The sequence below is a fragment of the Tamandua tetradactyla genome, chromosome 24 (assembly GCF_023851605.1).
Source record: "Tamandua tetradactyla isolate mTamTet1 chromosome 24, mTamTet1.pri, whole genome shotgun sequence".
Lineage (NCBI taxonomy): Eukaryota > Metazoa > Chordata > Mammalia > Pilosa > Myrmecophagidae > Tamandua > Tamandua tetradactyla.
Window position 1 is genome coordinate 941722 of NC_135350.1, and position 23490 is coordinate 965211.

The following is a 23490-nucleotide window of genomic DNA, read 5'->3' on the forward strand; positions in this document are numbered from 1 at the left end:
ATGACAGTGGTCAATATATGAGTTTTTTCTTTTTATTTCTTTTTCTGGAGTAATGCAGTAATTCTAAAAAATGATCTTGGTGATGAATCATTTCATAGATGAACTATGTGATGATATTGTAAGTCACTGATTGCAATACCATGTATGGACTCTATGTGTTAAAGATTTGGCAATAAAAATATTAAAAAAAAAAAAAAAGAAGAATTTCTAACTCTCCTTCAGCCAACCAGTTTCTTCTTGGGAATTAACTGAAGCCTTCATCCGAGTTCCCAACTTGCAGCTGCCCTGTGGAATTCAGACTTGCCAGTCCCCATAGTCATGTGAGCCAATTCCAAAAGCTCTTAATCTTAAGGGCTAGAGGATCTGTCTGGCTAGAGATCTGAGTGAGCAGCTGGGGACTGGTATAATTGGGGGTCTTTCTGGCTGGCTGGGGGCAGGAGGTTGTCTGTGTGGGGTCTGTCTGATGATCAAGATAAAGTTTAACTAGTTGGAGATACATCTGTCTCTATAGCTGGAGATGTATGTATCTATCCATTTGGGGGCCTATCTGTCCATTCAGGGACCTGTCCATCTATTTGACTAGTTGGAGGTTGATCTAAGTCTGGAAGGAGGTCACCCACCCATCTGGCTAGTAGTTTGTACAGCTAGAATCTGTCCATCTGGGGATCTGACTGTCCAGCTTGGGATCTGGTCAGCCTGTCAGCTTGGAGTTCATCCATCTCTCTGATTGTGAGCCATGTCTCACTGTCTGGTTGGGTGTACATCTGTCCAGCAAGGTATCCATCCAAGGGGAAACTCAACAATCTAAGGGACTGGGGGTCTTCTGTCTTGTAGCAGGGAGTCTGTCCATCTGAAGGATCTTTATGCTTAGCTGGGAGATGGTCTGGATAGTGGGGGATGTGTCTGGCTCAGCATTTTTGTCTATCTGAGGCTCTATCTGTCTGGCTCGTAAGTTGGCTGCCTGAGGGCCCATCTGGCTGTTCACCCAGCAGGAGGTGCATTGATTTGTCTGCCAAAGTGTAGGCTCTGTCCGCCTGTTTAGGAGTCCATCTGTCTAGCTCGTTGGGAATCTATCTGGCTGTCTAGGGTACCTGTATAATCTGGAGTCTGTCTGTGTGGTGATGTCTGTCTGTGAGTCCATCTGTTTAGTTAATGGGGAGTCTGACTAGGAGGTCTGTCTGCCTGCCCACCTGAGGCTAGGGGACTATGTGGTTGGAGGTCTATCTAGCTGAGAGGATGTCTGTGGGTCTGTCCAGCTTTAGATCTATTTTTATCTGTATGGAAGTCTGTCCAATAGGGATCCATCTCAATGGTGCTGTCTCGCTGTCTAACTGGAGAGGGGTGCCTCTTGGGAATTCTGTAGGTCCGGTGGTCTCTCTGGCTGGGGTTGATCTGAATGGTTAGCTGTTAGTTGGCCTATTAGGCTGTTTGTTAGTCTATCTCTCCAGGGAAGGGTCTATCCATCAAGCTAGGTACTATCCCTCTAAAAGTCTGGCTGTCTGGGGATCTGTTTGTCAATCCAGGCCCAAGTCTATATGTCTCTGTCCATTTAGGTGGTCTGTCTCTCAGCCAGTGATCTGTTTACCTGTCTCTGGTATGCCTGGCTTGGATCCATCTGGATAGCTGAAGGTCCATCTGTCTTTCTCAGCGTCCATCTATCTCTCTGTGGTCAGCTGCGTGTCTGAGAGAGGAGGCTCATAGTTGAGGCTTGGTGTGGTGCAGTCCATTATGCAGTGGTGGGGGCAGCCACTGGGAGCCCAATCTGTTCATACACCCTCCCCAAATGGGAGGCCCACTTGCCCAGCTGCTTGGCTTTGGGCCCATTCCTGATGTTTGTTCTTCAGGCTGCTCAGTGCAGCGCCGTCAGCCATTCTCTCTCCCATTACTTCCATACCTCCCAAGCCTCCATAATCAATGAAGCAAAGTCCCCACATTTTCCATTCTGAGAAACTTTTATTTTGATCCAAGCCCAGCATCTAAATTCCCAACACCTCCCACCACAGAACAATAGCCATCGCTGTCCAGTCTGCGATGCAAAGCAGCAGGCAGGCGCTGCCACTCCAATCACACCCGAGCCCACTCAGCAGGAGGGTCCCTCGGCCTTTGGGCCTTCCGATGCGCAGGTTGAAGCCTGGAAGAAGAAGGGCGTGGTAGGTTAGTGACGCCCTAGAACTCATGGGGAAGCTAAGACACAGACACATAAGCAACTTGAGGAGGGTCACCCCGCATTTCCAAGCCCTCTTGATGGGCTCCAGCACATCCGCGAGACTCAGAGCGTGAGTCCCTAAGGTTCCACACCCCCAAGCTCTGTCTGGCTTACCTAGTCCACCGGCTTGAACTCCATCCGCCACGTCCTCGTAGGCATCCGGCCCTTCAGGGCGTTGATCGGCAGGAACTGTGGGCAGAAGATCCCCCGCATCGGTCAGCTCAGGCCGCCCCCCCACCTCCGCGCCCCACTAGACGGTGGCGCACCCTCCAGAGGCCCAGAGGAGACTTGAGAGAAAACGCGGTTTGGGAACCGCAGGGACGGGGAAGAGAATGAGAACAAGGCCCTGTGAGGAGGAGGGTGCGTTGGAGGCGTGGTCAAAATGGGGACGTCCGCCTCCACGACCTGGCCAAGCCAGGGCCACTTCGCGGGAGAAACCGGGACGGTCTCCCAGCACGGCCTCGGCTCCGGGACGGCTCAGAGGCGTGGCCAAACCACGGGCACGCCTCCGGAAGGCGTGACCCGGCCCAACCTCCGGCTGGGGTCCAATTTGTGCAGGGGCTGGCGGACCCCGGAGCTCAGGGTTTCGGTAGCCCCGCGGCCCCTTCCCTTCCACCCCGACGCACCACGGTCCGGCGGCGTTCCCCGTGCGTCCTCTGGTCGGGTCCCCGCATCCTCCGACTGAACTCCGGGTCGCAGGGCGCGCGGTGTCACTTGGCTGTAGAGCGGTGCCTCCTCCGTGCTGAGCGTGCTCGGCCCGGGTCCGGCGCCCGGGGGCCCCGGGGACCGAGATGCTCCTGCGGGCGGGAGGGCGCAGAGGCCCCGGCGGGAGGAAGTGAAACCGCGGGGCGGAGTGGGAGCGTGATCAGCGCGCAAACCACAGGCTTCCTTCCCACCCCGGGCCTGAAAGTCGAGATGGGGCTCTCGCAGGAGAGAGGGAGGGGATTGGGGCTAGGGGCTCCCTCGGTGCTCTGTCCTTAGCGCCCCACAAAGCTAGGTGGATGAAGGGATAGTAAAAAGGGGCTAGCCTTGGAGGGAACGGGACGCCCTTGAAGGTAAATGGGGCAGGATATTGGTATTGGGTTTGGACATTTCTATGTAAATGGTTGTTGGACTGAAAAATGAAGAAATGGCTTCTAAAGTGGAGGAAGGGGTAGACACAAGGGTGAGTTGCTGAAATTTCCGGTGTGAAGGAGTAGCAACTCCATATATGCAGTACCCAGCTGAGAAGTGGGCAGCGTCAAGAAACATGGGGAGGCTGAGAGTGGGAGAGGGGCGCTGGGAGCGAGGGCCAGGTAAGGGCTAACCTCAGAGTGTTGGCTAGCTTTAGGGGCAGAGGCAGTATAATCTCTAGGATAAGAGAGGTCATCTGGGTGAAGAGGAGGGATCCCCAGAGCTCAATTCAAAGAAAGGATCAGCAAATTTTTTAAAACTGAACAGCAAGAAGGGGCTTGTATCTCTCAAGTGGGCAGAAGACTAACTCTAGAGAAACTGGAAAAGGAGGAAGAACGGGGGAATAAACTGTGTACCTGAGGACCCCACCAAGTGGGTGAGTTGTGGCAGGTAGGGCCAGGGAAGTCCTGAAGGAGGGGGCATCATCGTAGAGTGAGGCATGACTCTGGGAAAAGACAGGAGGGGAAGAGACTGAGACTTCCCAGGAAATTGGGAACCCACGGATGGAGTCACTGTGGCCACTTAGGTTGTAAGCATAAGAGGGGACAGTTTGATGAGGAAATAGGCAGAGGGCAAGAGGACGTGGCAATGGCTCTGTCCCTGCTTCCACAATGGGTTGAGGGTTTGGGTGCTATAACAGTGCTGGCCCAGGTGCTGGTCTCTGAGGGTATTGAAGTGGGACAGGAAGACAGCCAGGAGGGAGCCTCTACCTCCTTGAGGTTCTCGAAGTGGGGCCTGGCCTTCTAGAGTGCCGAGCAGAACATCTGAGCCACCGTGTGGTATACGAATCTGTACTGCTCCTGGTGGGCATGAGGGCGAACGGTCACCAAGAAGAAAGACAGAGCGGAGAGGGCCTAAGCCCAGCCCGTGTCCTGGGGAATGAGGAGACCCTGGCTCGCACCTCAGTCTGCACAGCTGCAGGTCGCTGCTTCTGCATCTCAAGGACCACATTGAAGAGGCTGAAGTTAGGCGGAATGGTCTGGGGCAGAGAGATGGGGCATGCATGAGCGGGGACATGGGATACGGCCTGCGTACCAGGACACATGTGCGTGACCTCATCATACCTGGGTCAGGAGCAACTGCCTCACGTAATCCACAATGCACAGGACGCCTGTCCGCCTGCAGCCCGCACTAGCAAGCCAGAATCAGAAGGAGTTTGGTCAGGGCCTGCATGCAATCCCTTTTATATTCAGCATTTGGGATTGGGGGTGAGGACCCTAATGGGGGATCTTCTGAAGGGTTTCTTGATTCCTAGAATACCCAGGGTATAATTTAAAGGAAAACATTCTAATTGCCTACATTTATTGAGCATCAACTGTATTTTTATTCATCAGCAGGCAGGCAGTGCTCAATGAATGCTAATAATTTCAATCCATAGAGGTTGAACAAGGATAGGCTCAGGTTTCTTGAAACAGGCACTCAAACTGCAGCCCTGCCTCCAAACCCTGCGTGCCTCTCCCAACCTGTCCTCCTTGTGCACCCCCCTCTGCCTCATCATAGCCCCATAATGCCCATTCTCTAAACCTGCAGTGGATACAGAGGGGCCCAGAGCCAGATCCCTGAAGGTGCCAGGCTTCCTCCACCAAAGCAAGCACATGGTCAGGGTTGCTGGGGACCCCCCGGTCTGGCCAGGAGACATACTGTAGCTGGTGTACACAACGAGATTCCTGGAACGCAGGAAAAGAAGAAAGCAGAAAAGCTTTTATTGAGCACCTATTACATGCTAGGCTCAGTTCTAAGCACCTTCCATTTAAACCTTTCAAATAACTGAGGGGTAGGTACTTTTGTAAATGCTCAGTATACAAATGAGGAAACAAAGGCAGGAAAGAGCTTTCCTGTGTGGATGCCCCTTTCCTCCCCTTTCAGTACCTTCCGGAATGTGACCTGGAGGGTTCTGAGCACAGTATCAGGATTCAGCCATATCTCCCTTGTCTGTACAGGGACAAGTGGGGAGAGGGAGGAGGACCAAGGGGCCAAAGAACACATGTTTATAAAAAGCAAAGTATTCCTGATTAAAACTTAAATTAGAAAAATAAACATTAAAAAAATAAATTTAGCCTAAACATCCTACAGCTTTCATGAAGAAAACAGATAGAGGAGAGAAAGATGAACTATTATAAAGGACCAAACAAGCCCATTTACAGTGGGGGCAAAAAAAGACTCTTTTGTTCCAAAACAAAACAGTTTTATTGTGTTTATTAAGCTTCAACTTTATACATGACTTGAACTGAAAAATTCCCTTAGGTTCTTTTGAAATGATAAGAGGAATAAGTGAATTTTAAGAATCCAACAAGGCACATTTATATTATAGAGATACTCAAATAAAAGTTAAAAAAGAAAAAAAGCAGTGCATACGTTGAGTACTCTCTCTGTGTACACTAACAGCACAGAGTTGCCTGCAGTACTCTCAGAGGGAACTGTGGGAAACTCTCCATTCCTTCAGGCCCAGCCCCTAAAAGGCTTGCCACCCACCCTCTGGGTCTTCCTTGAAATCTCCCTCAACATCCAGCACCTTGAGAACCCCATTTCCATTCTTTCAGCTCACCAAGGTGATATAGAAGTATCCGATTGTCAGTAGCTCCTGTTCTTGGGCCCAGTAACACTCACACTTTTTCTACAAAAGTCCAGAGAGAAAGGGCAAGGAGGGAGCAGTGTGATTCACAGCCCCAGTCCAAGATGTCCATACCCCATAAGACACCCCCAGGCATTGCTGGTGGAAACATAGGAAGCTGCAGCTGTAACAGAAGGTAGCTGCCAGAGCCTGGTCAGACTCAACACACGCAGACTCAGTGGAGACCTGAGCTTGTGACCATGCGGAAGGGTTACCCTCCCACTATAAGCAACTAAGAAACCAGACAAAATATATTTTCAGACATTGAATAACCAGCTTTGTAGGACTGCACTCACTGTACAAGGGAAAACATGATCCGTAGGGAGCCCAAAAGGGCCACACATTAGCAAAATGAGCTCCAGAATAAAATCTACCCTAAAACAGCCTGAAAATAAACATCAAAATAATTAAGCATCCAAAAGTAACATAACCATTTCCCATAAAGAGTCCCACATCTTTAAAGGAAGACAACCAAATTCAACATTTACCTATACAAAATTCAAAATATCAAGCATCCATTAAAAATTTACTAGACATAAAAAGAAGCAGGAAAATGTGACTTATATTCAAGAAAAATATCAGCCAACAGAGAAAGACTCAGAAATAACAGAGATGAAGAAAGAAGCACATGTTATAATATATAATATGGGGCAGGCCACAGTGGATCAGCAGGCAGAGGTCTTGTCTGTCATGCTGAAGACCCAGCTTCGATTCCTGGTGCCTGCCCATGTAAGAAAAAAAAATTATACATATATATAATTAAATAAATATATATATATATATAATATGATATTATAAACATACTCAGAAATAAATAGGAAATTGTGAAAATGAAAAACAAAATGGAAGATGCAAAAAAGACCAAATGGAGCCTCTAGAGAGGAAAAGTAAAATATATAAAATAGATTATGCACCAAGAAATATAAAGGTCAGTGAGCATGAAGATAAAGCAATAAAAACTATTCAGAATGAAACACAGAAAAAAGGAAAAGCTCATCAGTGACCTGTGGAACAATATTAAATGGGCAGTATATGTGTAACGAATCTACAAGAGAAGAAGAGAGGAGGATGAAAACAAATACATTTGAAGAAACAATAATTGAAAAATTTTCCAAATGTGATGAAACTATGAACACACAGAACCAAGAAGGTCAATAAACCACATAAAATAAACCACACCAAGGCATATCATGATCCAACTGATGAAAAATGGTGACAAGGAGAGCATTTAAAAAGTATCACGCACATGAAAAAGACACATTACATACTGAGGAACAAAAATAAGAACTACAACAAACTTTTTGTCAGAAATTATACAATTAAACAAAAAGACAATGTTATGACATCTTTAAAATGCTGAATTAAAACAAGTTTCTCAAACAAACAAAAGCTGAGAGAATTCATCATAAGCAAACCTTCACTATGAAAAATAATAAAGAACTTCTTTACACAAAAGGAACATGATACCAGATGTAAGTACGATTGTGCACAAAGGAATAAAGATTAAAGGGAAAGGGGAATATGAGGCTAAAAAAAAAGATTCTTTTCTAATTTTTAACATCATTAAAATACAATGCAATGAATTGTACAAAATATTAAAGAAGAATTATTTATAAACTTTTCAAAAGGGACCCCAAAAACATTCTATGAGGCATGTATCATGCTAATTCTGAAACCAGACAAAGACATCACAAGAGAACCACAGACCAGTGTCTCTTGTGAATACAGACACAAAACTCCTCTACAAAATACTAACTAACAAAACCCAGAAGCATATAAAAAGAATGATACACCATGACTAAGTGGAATTTATGCCAGGAATTCAAGGTTGGTTTGGCATATGAAACTCAATCAATGTAATACACCATGCTAATAGAATACAAAACAAAAAACACATGATCATTTGAATAGATGCAAAAAATTCATCTGACAAAAATCCAACACGCTTTCCTGATAAAAACACTAAAGGAACTGGGACTGGAAAGGAACTTCCTCAACATGATAAAGAACTTCTATGAAAAACCCAAAGCTAATACCATACTTAATGATGAATAAGTTCACACTTGCCACTTTTATTCAACATTGTACTGGAGGTTCTAGGCAATTGGAGAAAGAGGGAGGGAGGAAGGAAGGAAGGTAGGAAGGAAGGGACGGAGAAAGAAAGAGAAAGAAAAAGGGCGGAGGGAGAACAGGTAATGGAGGGAAGGAGAGCAAGAGGAAGGAAGATATAAAAAGGGTCATAAAAAGAAAGAATGAGGGAAAGAAGGAAGGAGGGAGTCAGGAGATAGGAGGGAGGGAAGAACGAAGGGAGGAGGGAAGGGCAGGAGGGAACAAGAAAGGGAGGAAAAGCAACCAGATTGCAAGGAAAGAAGTAAAATCATCTCTATTTGCAGATGACATGCTCTTGTGGATAGAAAAACCCTAAAACACACACACACACACACACACACACACACACACACACACACAGAGTGCCAGTTTGAAGCTGTTATATACCCCAGAAAAGCCATGTCCTTTAATCCTTATTCAGTACTGCTGGTTAGAATCATTTTTACTGTTTCCATGGAGATATGACCCACCCAATTGTGGATGGTAACTTTTGATTAGATGGTTTCCATGGAGATGTATCTTGACCTATTCAAGATGGGGTTGCTTACTGGGGCACTTTAAGAGGGAACCATTTTGGAAAAAGCTTTAGAGCCACCAGAACCAACAGAACCCTGGGGAAGCCACTGAAGAATCTGGAAAGAAAGCTAGCAGATGTTGCCACGTACCTTTCCAGCTGAGAGAGAAATCCCAAACATCATTGGCCTTCTTGAACCAAGGTATCTTTCCCTGGATGCCTTAATTTGGACATTTTCATGGGCTTAGAACTGTAAACTCGTAACTTATTAAACTCCCCTTTTATTGAAAGGGGATTTAAGCTGTTCCAGTTCCGGTATATTGCATTCCAGCAGCAGGATGGATTTGGCCCATGGGTTGAAGTTTATCTATCTTTCCTGTAGCCAGACTGATGGGAGTGGGGTGAGGGGAGAAGACAAGAGAGAGAGAGCAATTAAGTGAGAGAGAGAGGGGGAGAGAGATTACCAAAATCAGGACTGAAAGAGGGGACATTACTACAGACAGTACAGACTTTGCCATCAGCCATTTACCCAGGGGAATTCTAATCTCCCATCCCACCATGGAACAGGTGAGGAGGCAGAAACCACAAACTTAATGTCTTTGTAGTATCAAGATGGATGCCTTCAATGTTGACATGCATGTTTTTTTTTGTTTTTTTTTTTTAGCAACTACTTTAAGCCAACTGGCAAAACAAGATCCTTGTCTTGGTGGAGCTTACCTTCTAATGGGGAAAGAGAGGACAATGAGCATAGTACATTTGTGGATTATCTAACATGTTAGAAGTTGGTAAGAACTGTGGAAAAACAGAAAAGGACAGGGGAAAGAGACTGGGAGTGCTGGGAATTTTAACTTGCGTGAGGCTCTGGGAAGGTTTTGTTGAGGTTTTAACATTTGAGCAGAGTCCTGAATGAGGTAAACAAGGCAACCCTGGGGACATCTGGTGTTCCAGGCAGAGCCACTGTGTGAGGAACAGCAGAGGCCAGCATGGGTAGAGTCGAGTCCATAGGGAACTGTGATGGGAAAGAAATCAGAGCTGGAAGTAGCACCAGATGGTATGGGGCCTCTGGTCTACCAGGTGCTAGTGGAAAGTCCAGCAGGAGGAGAGCTGCCAACATTGGAGGATGAGTCCAAGGAACAGAAATAAAAGGGAAGAAAATCAACAAAAATTTTAAAAAGTAATAGTGGGCCTTCCACAGAGCCACTGTGAGGTCCTGGGATCCAAGAGGAGTGAGTAAGATTCCTCCTCCTTCCTCCCTGCACAAGGATACACAGGTATTCTGGGGCACTGAGGACACCTACCCGGCCAAGCTCCACTTCTCGACATGCCATCACGATCACCTAGATAAGAGAGTGTGCTGGTTTGAAAGGAAGCATGTCCCCTAAGAAAAGCCATGTTTTAATACAAGTCCCATTTCATAAAGGCAGAATCATCCCTATTCAATACTGTGTATTTGAAACTGTAATGAAATCATCTCCCTGGTTGATGTGATTTAGTTAAGAATGGTTGTTAAACTGGATTAGGGGATGACATGTCTCCACCCATTTGAGTGGGTCTTGATTAGTTTCTGAAGTCCTATAAAAGAGGAAACATTTTGGAGAATGAGGGATTCAGAGAGATTCAGAGAGCAGAACGATGTAGCCATGAGATGAAGAGAGTCCACAAGCCAGCAACCTTTGGAGATGAAGAAGGAAAATGCCTCCCGGGGAGCTTCATGAAACAGGAAGCCAGAAGATGCTAGCAGATGATGCTGTATTCGCCATGTGCCCTTCCAGCCGAGAGAGAAGCCCTGAACTTTATCAGCCTTCTTGAACAAAGGTATCTTTCCCTGGATGCCTTTGATTGGACATTTCTATAGACTTGTTGTAATTGGGACATTTTCTCAGCCTTAGAACTGTAAACTAGCAACTCATTAAATTCCCCTTTTTAAAAAGCCATTCCTTTTCTGGTATATTGCATTCCAGCAGCTAGCAAACTAGAACAGATTTTGGTACCAGGAGTGGGGTGCTGCTGCTGCAGTTTGCAAATACAAAGATGTTGGAAAGGCTTTTTAAACGGATAAGGGGAAGATTCTGGAAGAGTTGTGGAAAGCTTGATAGAGAAGGCCTAGAATGCTTTGGAGAGACTGTTGGTAGAAAGTGGACTCTAAAGATACCTCTGATGAGGCCTTAGACAGAAATGAGGCATGTGCTATTGAAAACTGGAAGGAAAGCGAGCCTTGTTTTAAAATGGCAGATAATCTGGCAAAATTGACTAGTGGCTTTGGCTGGAAGGTAGATTTTAAAAGCCATGAACTTGGATATTTAGCAGAAGAGATCTCCAAATTAAGTGTTGAAAGTGCAGCCTGGTTTCTCCTCACAGCTTATACTGAAATGCGAAAGGAAAGAGATAAGCTGAAAACTGAACTCGTGAGTAAAAAGAAACCAGAAATTGAGGTCCTGGAAAATTCTGGGCCTACAGAAAGGGAGACCACAGAGTATAGGGTGGATTTAACCAAATGTGGAACCAGTCAGCCATTTCAGAGAAAGTCAGGATTGGACATGGAGTTATCCAGGAAGGATTTGTGGAAATTCCTTATGTCTGATGGGCATGATCCGAGGCTACTGCATAGAAAGCCAACGAGAGTGCTGTGGGACCTGTATAAACAGAGCCGCTGCCAGTCTGGACTGGGAGATTTAGAGAAGGGACACATTGGAAGAAAAATAACTTCAGAGGCAAAGCCATGGAGGCTGAGGTCTGAAGTCAGGAAGCCTCAGGCCAGGAGAGCGGACCCATCCAAACCCGTGGAGAGGGTGAGTTTGCCCCAAAGGCAGAGAATGGGCCTTCCACCTCATTGCAGTGGAAGAGTCATGCCGCCTCAGGCCTTGGAGAAGGTGAAGCACATTCCTTGGAGTTTGGGGAGAGCCTGGCTGCCACCAAATGGAGGGGTTGAGTGTGTGCCCCGGAGATGGCAGAGTCCGGGTGCGGTCCCAATGCTTGGAGAGGGTGGAGCCAAGAAAAAGGTGGTCTCCCCAATATCCCCCAAGGTTGCATTCAGAGAGAAGCAGGCGCAGGCATTTGGAAAGGGTGGGACTGACACTTTCTAAAGCCCTGAGGATAAATGACTCTCAGACTTTGAAATCTAATAGACTTCGCCCTGCAGGTTTTCGAAACTGTATGGGTCCAGTGACCCCTGTGTTCCTTCCTCCCTCTGGAAATGTGCATATGTATCCTATGAATGTTCCTCCTTTGTATGTTGGCAGCAAATAACTTTGTTATCAGTTTTCAAAGGTCCAGAGCAAATGGAGAGAATTTTGCCTTAGGACAGACAATGTCTGTAACTGACTTGATGAGATTTTATACTCTTTAATTTTGTACTTCATTTGTATTGCTACTGAAAGGTTTAAGGTTTCTGATATTATTAAATTATTTTGTATATAGGAAAAATATGTCTTTTTTAGGGGCCAGAGGGTGGAATGTGCCGGTTTGAAAGGAAGCATGTCCCCTAAGAAAAGCCATGTTTTAATACAAGTCCCATTTCATAAAGGCAGAATCATCCCTATTCAATACTGTGTATTTGAAACTGTAATGAGATCATCTGCCTGGTTGATGTGATTTAGTTAAGAATGGTTGTTAAACTGGATTAGGGGATGACATGTCTCCACTCATTTGGTGGGTCTTGATTAGTTTCTGAAGTCCTATAAAAGAGGAAACATTTTGGAGAATAAAGGATTCAAAGAGATTCAGAGAGCAGAACAATGTAGCCATGAGATGAAGAGAGTCCACGAGCCAGCAACCTTTGGAGATGAAGGAAAATGCCTCCTGGGGAACTTCATGAAACAGGAAGCCAGGAGAAGGCGCTAGCAGATGACGCTGTATTCGCCATGTGCCCTTCCAGCCGAGAGAGAAGCCCTGAACTTTATCGGCCTTCTTGAACAAAGGTATCTTTCCCTGGATGCCTTTGATTGGACATTTCTATAGACTTGTTGTAATTGGGACATTTTCTCAGCCTTAGAACTGTAAACTAGCAACTCATTAAATTCCCCTTTTTAAAAAGCCATTCCATTTCTGGTATATTGCGTTCCAGCAGCTAGCAAACTAGAACAGAGAGATAAGAGGAAAGGGAGGTGATTTGGATTAGGGGTTTGTAGTAACAGGAACAAGGGGGTTCTGACAAGATCACTGATGAGGGAAGACTCCCAGTCAGGAATGGAACCAAGAAAGGACCCGAAGAAGGGCTTTTATCTGCCCTGAGGGGTGCACTCGCAGCGTGGGAAACAGGGAGCACTCCCAGCTTTGGTCGCACCCTCCCGTCCCCCAGAGCTGACCTTGACCCGGAACTCCCAGACCAGGCGCCAGAAGTCTAGCAGGGTGTGAGGCAGTGGTCCTTGTGTGGCAATGTAGGACAGGCTTCCGTCCACGCCCTGGCAAAGACCTGGTGGTTCACTACCGGGATTCCACTGCCCACCAGCCTCCCTGGCCCCGTCCCTGGCCCCCAGCCTGACCCGAATGGAGTTGCCATTGATGAGGTCGCCGTGTCCCTCCTCCTGGAGTAGGGAGAGGATCACCCTTGTGTGGTCATCTGTCAGCAGGACAGGTGAGAAACATGGAGTCTGGGGGTCACAAGGGCATTAAGGCCCTGCAACACCCTGGGCAAAGCACAGTCGGGGGATGGAGCACCCAGCAGGGGCATGGCAAAGGCCAGCTATCCTGTGGAGGTGCCTTCGTAGGCGCTTAGGAGAAGCGCAGGCACTTCAAGTCTGGCACTGGGAGAGGGTGCCAGGGAGCACAGCAGCAGGGGGGGCACGCTGACTCCTGAACTGCTGCCCGGGGCCGAGCTCTCTAGGGCACCCACCCCCTCTGGTAGCACCCCACCACCATCCGCGACTTATAGGGTAGCACATCTTTGTAGCGGTTCTTCCTCACGTTCCCTGGCTGGCTGCCAGCTTCGGTGGAGAAGATACCCTCAGTCTTCCAGGCGGCTTAGAGGGCCCAGATATCCTGGCAGGAGGCACAGTGAGCCAAACAGGGAGAAGGAAGGAGAAAGAGACGATCCAGGTCAGAATCCTGGGGACACGGAGGCAGTCACAGGGAAAAGAAGGCAAGTGGCCTGGGCAGGTAAGTGCAGGCCCCAGGTCAGCAGAGGGCCTGGCTAATAATAATGATGCTATGTAAAAAGGACCCAGGGGGTGCAAGGATAGTTCAGTGGAGTAATTCTCACCTGCCATACAGGAGACCTGGGTTGGATTCCTGGTCCATGCACTTCTCAAAAAACAAACAAGCAAAAAATAAATAAATAAAACAATTCAACAAATGGTGCTGCAATAACAGGATACTCACATGGAGAAATAATGAAATGTGACCCCGCCATACAGCATACAAAAAAAAAGCGACTAAGAGCGTAAGGCTCTGCTTCCTCACATACGGGCATGACATCATATACCACGAGTATATGTTCACATATATTGTGTACATTTTCATATTGCAAAAGTTATTATGTTTCTCATATATTATAGTTTATTTGATTTATTATGTATTCCCTCTATTTTTTATTTGTATAAATTACGGATTTATTTTATACCTTTATCTGTTTCATATTTACTTATGAATTGATTAATAATTTTCCTCCTTTTTATTATAATTTTTGTTTTGTTTATGAAGTTATATAATGCATTATATAAATTATTATAGCATATTTATCTTTATGTATTCACTATATTTTTCATATTCATTAATAAAATTATTTTCTAAATTTGGTTGCTACCTATTTTTACTGTACTTGATGATATAGTTGTTTACTATATAAAGTATTATTTTATACATGTATTTGTATTTGTCAATTTTTAAATATTTTTATTTTATAAAGTTGCTACACGCGTTTATATAAATTATATCCATACTTCTATTTGATTACAAGTTTATTATATATTTTATATGCATTATTTGTAGCTAATATCTTGCACATATATCTATTTTACATGCATTTTTGCAGCTATTATATTGACATATATCTAAACTTGATATCTAAATCATGTTGTGTTTACATTTTTGTATATTATGTTTCTACATTTGTTAAGTAAATTATATTTTACTCAGTTCATTACATATATAGTACGTCATGCCTAGGGCACCGCAATAGCATCAGTTCGCATGGCTTGAACCGGTTTGCAATGTTTAGAATCTTTTATAACTAGTGACAAAGACTTCTTCAAAGTGAGCGCTCAAACTGTACTAAGTGATTTTACTAATAGCAGTCATTTAATCCTCAAAGCAGTTTGGTCATTAAGATCCCTTGTCGCCAAAGGAGAAACCCACGCAGATTCCAGCCTGGTGGCTGTTTACACCGTCCCCATGGCCCTACCTCGTGCTGGTTCCTCTTTCTCCTGCTCACACCTCCTTCCTCTTCATTACCACAGAGGTGACCGCCGAGTCACCTGAACGGCCAAGGAACGCGGGGGAAGGGGCAGCCAGGTGTGCACCCATCAGCCCTTCCCACCCAGCCCCGCGCACCCCATCAGTCCAGATGGATTGCTCTGGGAGGGTCTGGAGAGCGCGGAAATCCCGAGGGCGTGCGGGGTGCGCGCGGCCGGACGAGGGGACTTCGCCCCTTGGGGTCTTGCGAGCAAGGAATGAAGATAGAGACAGAAAGATGCTGGGTAGAAAAACTCAGAGACCCAGAGTCGGAGAGACAACCCCCAGTCACCAAGAGAAAGAAGACCGAATTGAGCGCGCCGAAGGGACAGGTGTCCGGAACGTCCAGGTACAAAGCCCGAGCGCGCCGCGCGGCAGACCTCGTCAACCACTCCCGCTGAACTCGCCGGCGAGGACCGCTGCCTCCCGGCCGCCTCGCGCCTCCGGCTGCTGCAGGAAGCTCCGCGCAACGTCCAGGCTGCGGCTCATGGTGCTGCGAGCCAGTAACGTCCAAGTCTGGCCAGGTGCTGGCGATTGCAGAGTACGGAGAACGCAGGAGGCCGGGCCTGGTGCGGGCCTCCTCGCCCCCTTTCTATCCAGCCAATGGAAGCGCACAGAGACCCGCAGGGCGCGCCCCTCAGCCAATGACATTCGGAGCCTGCCCACAGACCCGCCCACAGCTCCCCGCGGGACGGCGCGGCTGGAGCCCCGGGGCCCCGCAGTCTGGAACTAGGGGATGAGTCCACCGCTGCTGCTTCCCCTTTCCCGGGACAAATCCGCACAGCCCCACGGCCGCTTTCTCCGCGAGGTCCGGGCTCCGCTCTAGGCTCCATGCCCCCGGGCTCGCGGCTGAATAGGGCTAATCTCCTGAGTTGGATGGTCTCCCGGGGCTTGGCGTGGGAGTCCCGCGCTGTAGCGCCTCCGCCCAGGTGGGCACAGATGCGCTTCGGCGAACCTCATGGCGCGGCAGGGTGTGGAGACAGACAGGGGATTCGGCCCTGTAACCCGCGGGAGAAATGGGGGTCTAGCTATTTGCGCTCCAGAGGAGGCACCCTGGACACCGGGCCCACTACATATAACTTTCGAGGGCGGCGCGGCAACCTCGGCCGGGAAGAAAAGACACCTGATTACCCATACTGTAGAAAAGAACAATTAAAGCAGTGCTTCTTCATCTGTTATTTCCTGTGTGTTCCTGGAAAAGCCCTGGTACTGGTTGGGAAGGGCTCTGGGCACCAGAGTCCAGTCCTATTTGAGGATCTGAACCTAAGTAAACCTCCTGGGAAACTAAGAATCGAGGCATTGGAATTGAAAGAGTTTAAGGAAATTCTCTTTTCTTCTGCTCCACAACACCCCTCCTCCCACCCGTACACCTTATCTTCAGGGAGCATCCAGAACCAGGCCAGAAGAGATGCTGTTTCCTGGCCCCAGGGTCACTAAGGGGAGGCTGGAGAGAGTGGACCCGCTCCGGGAGGCTGCCAAGGATGGAACCCAGATAGGTGGACGAACCTGCTCCTCACCAGGGTCAAGAAAGGAATTTCGGAGGGCAGTGTCATTGTAGGGTGTGTCAGTGGAGTCCAGTTTAAGATCACTGAGGTGTTGAAGGGTGTTCATTGGAGCCTGGAGGTGTGCTTTAAATCATTAAGGGGTCATTGGTCTCACATTGCCAATTTAATTCATTAAGAGGTTGGGGGTGGGGCGGGCCACGGTGGCTCAGCAGGCAAGAATGCTTGCCTGCCATGCCAGAAGATTTGGGTTCGATTCCCGGTGCCCATTCATGCAAAAAAAAAAGAGGTTTGGGGGTGGTGGTGAATTGTGTCCCCTGACCCCATGAATGTGACTTTATTTGGAAATAGGGTCTTTGAAAATATGATCACTGTACTTAATATGAGGCCGAACTGGATTAGGGTGGGCCCCAATCCAATATGACTGCTGTCCTTATTACTGTAAAGGCAGTACTTCCATCATTTTGCCTTTAGGATTTTATATGTCATATCTAAATTTTTTCTCTTTTTACCTTTACTGATAGTCTTCATTTCCACACTCTTCACCACACCTCTCTCTCCTGTCTTTTCCTATCTGTCTCTAGTGCTCCCTTTAGTATTTCTTGCAGAGCCAGTCTTGATCATGAATTTCCTCAGTGATTTTGTCAGAAAATTTTAAAATTTCCCCCTCATTGTTGCAGGACAATTTTGCTGGATATAGAATTCTTGCTTTGAAGTTTTTCTCTTTTACAATCTTAGATAAATCATACCACTGTCTTCTCACCTCCATAGTTTCTGCTTATTGGGCTTTCCATGAATCTGGTGGATTGCTTTTCTCTTGCTGCTTTCAAGATCCTCTCTTTCTCTTTGACCTCTGACACTCTAACTAGTAAGTGTCTTGGAGAACGCCTATTTGGGTCTATTCTCTTTGGGGTGCGCTGCACTTCTTGGATCTGTAATTTTAGGTCTTTCATAAGAGTTGGGAACTTTTCAGTGATAATTTCTTCCATTAGTTTTTCTCCTTCTTTTCCCTTCTCTTCTCCTTCCGGGACACCCACAACCCATATATTTGTGTGCTTCATATTATCATTCAATTCCGAGTCCCTGCTCATATTTTTCCATTTTTTTCCCTATAGTTTCTGTTTCTTGTCGGATTTCAGATGTTCCATCCTCCAGTTCACTAATCCTAACCTCTGTCTCTTGAAATCTACCATTGTAGATTTCCATTTTTTTTTCATCTCTTCTACTGTACCTTTCATTCCCATAAGTTCTGCAATTTTTTTCAGACTTTCCATTTCTTCTTTTTGGTCATTCCTTGCCTTCTTCATATCCTCCCTCAATTCATTGATTTGGTTTTTGATGAGGTTTTCCATGTCTGTTCGTATATTCTGAATTAATTGTTTCAGCTCCTGTATCTCATTTGAACTATTGGTTTGTTCCTTTGACTGGGCCATATCTTCAGTTTTCCTGGTGTGATTTGTTATTTTTTGCTGGTGTCTAGATATTTAATTACCTTTATCAGTTTATTCTGGAGATTGCTTTCACTTCTCTTACCTAGGGTTTTCTTGCTAAACGAATTTGTTGTCTATCTGTTCTTTGACCTTCAGTTCAGCTTTTTCTGGACCTCTAGCTTAGGTTTTGTTTAACAGAGGCTAATTTTTCAGTTCTTGTTTTCTTGTTTCTCGTCCTGCTTGTATGGTGCCTTTTCCCTCCCCACCCTTAGGAGGGTCTACGTAGGTATTATAGACTCCAACTGGGTTTTCCCAGACTAAACTGGCCTCCTATCAGGAGGAAGGAGTCACCTGCATCAGTCTTCCCTGAGGGTGAGACCCAGCAGGTTGAAAGACTTTCCTGTGAAGTCTCTGGGCTCTGTTTTTCTTATCCTGCCCAGTATGTGGTGCTTGTCTGACTGCAGGTCCCACCAGCAAAAGATGTTGCAGCACCTTTAGCTTTGGCTGGGGGCGTGGTGGAGACAGAGGAGAGGTTGTAGGCTGGTTTCAATGGCTTCAAATTGCGAAGCCCTGGTGTCTGAATTCCTTGAGAGAGGGATTCCACCTGAGTTGGGCTTCACCCCTCCCCTGGGGAAGGCGCAGGCTGGAGACAAGCCCTGAAAGCAGCCCGTTTCTGCCTATACCTGGGGCAGTTGCAGCCTGCCCAATGAGCGACCTCCACCTTGACTAGGTTCACCTGAGCTGGGGGCCTATTTTTAGTAGTCAGAATTTGTTAATTAATTCTACAATTGGCGTTTAATTGTGCTCAGTCCCTGCTGCTGGTAAATTTCCTTTCCTTTCCCCTCTGGGAAGCAGCCTGTGGGGGAAGGGCGCCGGCCGCGGCAGCTTGGGGAACTCATGGTACTGGGGGAGCTCACAGCCGGTTCAGCTGGTCCAGACTGGGGTATGCTGTGTGTCTGGTCACTGATGTGGCTCCGGGAGCTGTTCTGTACTGTTTCTGGATATTTAGTAGTTGTTCTGGAGGACGAACTAAAACGCGCACATTGCTAAGCCGCCATACTGGCCACACACACCCCTAAATCTGCTTTAAATGTTCAGTAGAATTCAGCAGTCAAACCATCTAGTCCTGGACTTTTCTTTGTTGGGAGGCTTCTGGTTACTGATTCAATCTCTGTACTTGTTGTTACAGGTCTGTTGAGATTTTTTATTTACTCTTGCACCAGCTTAGACAATTTGCATGTTTCTGGGAATTGCCCATTTTCATCTAGCTTTTCTAACTCGCTGGCATATAATTGTTCACAGTACCCTCTTATAATCCTTTTTAATTCCGTAAGGTCGATAGTAATGTCCCCACTCTCATTCCTGATTTGTTATTTATATCCTCTTTCTTTGTCATTCTGGCTAAAAGGATGTCAATTTTGTTGATATTTTCAAAAACCAACTTTTGGTTTTGTTGATTCTATATACTGTTTCTTGGTTCTGTATATCATTTTATTTACTATTTATTTCTCCTACTAACTTTGGGTTTAGTTTGCTCTTCTTGTGCTAGTACCTTTAGATGTGAAATTAGGCCATTGATTTGTGATCTTTCTTTTTATTTTTTTTTAAATATAGACATTTAGAGCTATAAATTTCCCTTGAGTACTGCCTTTGCTGCATAACTTGTTTTAATATGTAGTGTTTTTCTTTTCACTAATTTCAAGATGTTTCCTAATTTCCCTTTTGAATTCTTCTTTGACCCACTGGTTGTTAAACAGCATATTGTTTAATTCTGACATACTTCTAAATTTTCCAATTTTCCTTCTGTTATTGATTTCTAGCTTCACTCCACTGTGGTCCTAGTGCTGCCAGAGTGCAGATCAGAAGTGAACTGGCTTTTACAAAGGGAATTTATTTGGTTACATATTTATAGTCCTAAGGCCATGAAAATGTCGAAATTAAGGCATCAACAAGATGATGCCCAACCTCTGAAGAAAGGCTGCTAGCATCTAGAACCCCCTGTCAGTTGGGAAGGCACATGGCTGGCGTCTGCTGGTCCTTGATCCCGGTTTGTTGCTTTCAGCTTCTGATTCCAGGGTCCTCCCCTAACGTCTACTGGGGCAAACTCTGGATTTCATCTCTTAGTTTAGCATTTCCTGGGACATCACTTCTGTCTTCAAGCTTCCGTGCTTTCTCCAAAATGTCCTCCTCTGAAAGGACTCTAGTAAACAGATTAACACCCACCTCGAATGGGTGGGGCCACATCTCCACAGAAACAACCCAATCAAAAGGTCCCACCCAAATCTGCCCCCACAAGATTGGATTAAAAGAACATGGCTTTTCTGGGGATGCAAAACAATTTCAAACCAACACATGGTCCAAAAATATATTTTGCATGATTTCGGTATTTTTAAATTTACTAAGACTTGATTTGTGGCCTAATGTGTGGTTTATCCTGGATGTTCCAAGGTACTTGAGAAATGTATTCTGTTGTACGATGACATGTTCTGTCTATGACCATTAGATCCAACTGGGTAATAGTGTTATTCAAGCTCTCTATTCCTTCTTCATCTCCTGCTTATATGTTCCATCAACTATCGGAAGTAGGTGTTGAAGTCTCTGCTATTGCAGAACTGTCTACTTCTCCCTTCAGTTCTGTCCGATTTGCTTCATGTGTTTTTGGGGCTCTCTTGTGAAGTGTGTGTTTGTTAATAATTGTGATATCTTCTTGCTGGACTGACTCTTTTCTCAATATTTAATATCCTTTGTCTTCTCTAATCTTTTTAGACTGAATTACTGCTTTTTTTTTTTGTATTTATTTGCTCTTTTCTGGTGCCCCAATTTGATTTCCGTTTTCTCTCCTTTTCTATTTTTATTCATTTTCTTAGTGGTTACTCAGTAATTACAGTGAGCATCTTGAACTAGTAACACCCTCCTTCCACTAGTGCCAGCCTGGTTTCAGACTACACCAGCTCTCCACTCCTACTTACTGCCCTCCCTCCCCCTTTACATCTGTATTGTCTAAGACCATATCTTTGTAGTCTGCCAATTAACATAGGTTCTAAGTGTTATTTTATACATTTTCTATAAGGAGGAAAAAGACAATTACAATTCCAAAAGTACAATGATAACAGGATTTTGTATTTGCCTATGAAATTACTTTTAAACCCTATTAATTAGGGTTCTCTAGAGAAACAGAATCAACAGGGAATGCTCGCAAATATAAAATTTATAAAAGTGTCTCACATGACCACGGGAACACAGAGTCCAAAATCCACAGGGCAGACTGAAGCCGACGATTCTGATGGAGGGTCTGGATGAACTCCACAGGAGAGGCTCGCTGGCTGAAGCAGGAAGAGCCTGTCTTCTCTAAATCCTCCTTAAAAGGCTTCAGTGATTAGATTAAGCATCACTCATTGAAGAAGACACGCCCCTTGGCCGATTACAAATGGAATCAGCTGTGGATGCAGTTGACGTGATCATGATTTAGTCTATGAAATGTCCTCATCGCAACAGACAGGCCAGCACTTGCCCAACCAGACAAACAGGCACTACCACCTGGCCAAGGTGACACATGAACCTGACCATGACACCAACATTTTTTATTTCTTCAGGTGGCTTTGAGTTGCTGTGTCCTTTGTTTCAGCCTGAAGGACTCCCTTAGCATTTCTTGTAGAGCAGGTCTTCTGCTAATGAACTTTCAGCTTCTGTTCATCTGTAAATGTCTTAATTTCTCCTTTATTTTTGAAAGGTAATCTTGCCAGATACAGAATTCCTGGTTGATGGTTTTTTCTTTAAGGAGGTGAAATATACCATCCTACTGTTTTCTGGCCTGCATGGATTCTGATGAAAATTCTACTCTTAATCTTTTGGGGATCCCTTGTATGTCATTATCTCTGGCTACTTCCAGCCTCCTCCCCTTGTCTCTGGATTTTTGTGTTTCACTATTACCGTGTCTGGTGAGGACCTGAGCGTCTGTCCTGCTTGGAGGTCACTGAGCTTCCTCCTTGTGGTGGTCATGTCTTTCATCAGATTGGACTGTGGGCCATCATGTCTCCAAACCCCTTCTCTGCCCCTTTCTCTCTCTCTGCCCCCGCAACTCCTAGGAAGTGTACATGGCCATGCCCGACGGTGACCCACGGGCCCCTCAGTCTTGGTTTGTTTCTTGTCATGATGCTCCTCACACTGAATAGTTTCCATGGTCTTGTCTTCAAGTTTGGAAGACAAACTGGAACCAGCTTTGAGGCGTGCCCCACCCCCACCCCAAAGGTCACTGGAATGGCCCTAGTGCCTCCAGAGGAGCCTCAGTGTGGAAAATAAATAAGCACCACAGCCTTTGTGTCCGAAACCAACCTGGCCAAGGAAAAGGAACGCTGTCTAAGCGCCACGTGGGCCCCACAGGGCTTGGAAGCCGGAGCCCCTCTCTTCACTGCCATCAAGGCTGGTCGAGGTGTGGCTTTTCTCACCCCTCTGTTACCTTGCTCTCAGCTGCCCACACCCCCAACAAGGGCAGTCCTGATTGCCCCCCACCCACACGTGACAGCAGGGATCCTTCATCCCTCACCCTCACTCCCCTCTGGACACTGGCTCAACCACAGGAGACAAACGTCTCTGCCCATGACCTGGAACAGATGCCCCTGGTGATCAGCTGCCCCTGGTGTCATGTAGATGGACATATCCATCTCTGCGACACCCCAGCTTCCTCCACCTCACTTCCCGTGGAAAAATGCGCCGCTTCCCCTGGCCTCAAAGCTGCGCAAGGGTCTCCTTCAGTGCCCCAGGCCCGCTGCGCTGGTGCTACAGTTGCTCCCGGTGCCCTGGTGGGACCTTGTTATTAGCAGCACGTCCTCACGCTGCGGGCAGGCCTCCCAAGTGTCCCCGCATGGCCTCGGGCTGGGCGGGGACAGCAGCCAGCACCACCCCAGGAAGGCGGCGGATCCCAGGCAGCCCCTGCGGGCAGCAGCCCCTGCTCCGTCCAGTCCTCCTGGAAGAAGTTTGGGCAGCCTGTCGCCAGCATGACCGCGTGCGGGACTTCTGGACATTTTTAGCTCTGATAGAATTTTCAGACCCTGAATACCTTCTTCCCGGCTTTTACTGGTCTTTTGGGAGACACGTAGGAATTCCAGCACCACGCACGGTTGAACACCGGCTTGCTGTGTCTCACGTGACTTGCAGCCGCAGTTCTGACCTGCTCTCTCTCGTGTCCATTCCCAGTTGGAGAAGAAGCAGGCCCTCCCCCCCTTCCAGCCGCAGATAACGAACGACTATGGCTTGGACAACTTCGACACGCAGTTCACCAGCGAGCCTGTGCAGCTGACCCCGGACGACGAGTGAGTCCGGCCACACGGCCGCAGCCCCTCCTGGCCCGCGCCACCCGCCGGGTCCCTCGCGTGGGTATAGTGTGCAGCGTGCCAGTGAGCTGAGAGCCCACGGTGCCTCCCCCTCCCCCCTTAGGAACATCATCAAGCGGATAAACCAGTCTGAGTTCGAGGGTTTCGACTACATCAACCTGCTGCTGCTGTCCACGGAGGAGTCCGCGTGAGGTCCGGCGGGACAGACACACGGGCAGCTCTGCAGCT

General features: G+C 46.8%; 1 protein-coding gene across 1 annotated transcript; it reads right to left on the reverse strand.

Annotated features, from left to right (window-relative positions):
• Positions 1–1950: 1950 nt before the first annotated feature.
• On the reverse strand, positions 1951–19689 carry LOC143668554 (tyrosine-protein phosphatase non-receptor type 18-like). Its single transcript, XM_077143247.1, is given in 15 exon segments — positions 1951–2102; positions 2105–2131; positions 2321–2395; positions 2833–3109; positions 4090–4179; positions 4281–4358; positions 4444–4510; positions 4904–5046; positions 5249–5311; positions 5925–5993; positions 9912–9950; positions 12918–13013; positions 13095–13171; positions 13482–13571; positions 15390–19689. Coding segments are annotated over 15 exon segments (1491 nt in total). The 5' UTR covers positions 15652–19689; the 3' UTR covers positions 1951–2064.
• Between the last annotated feature and the right edge of the window lie 3801 nt (positions 19690–23490).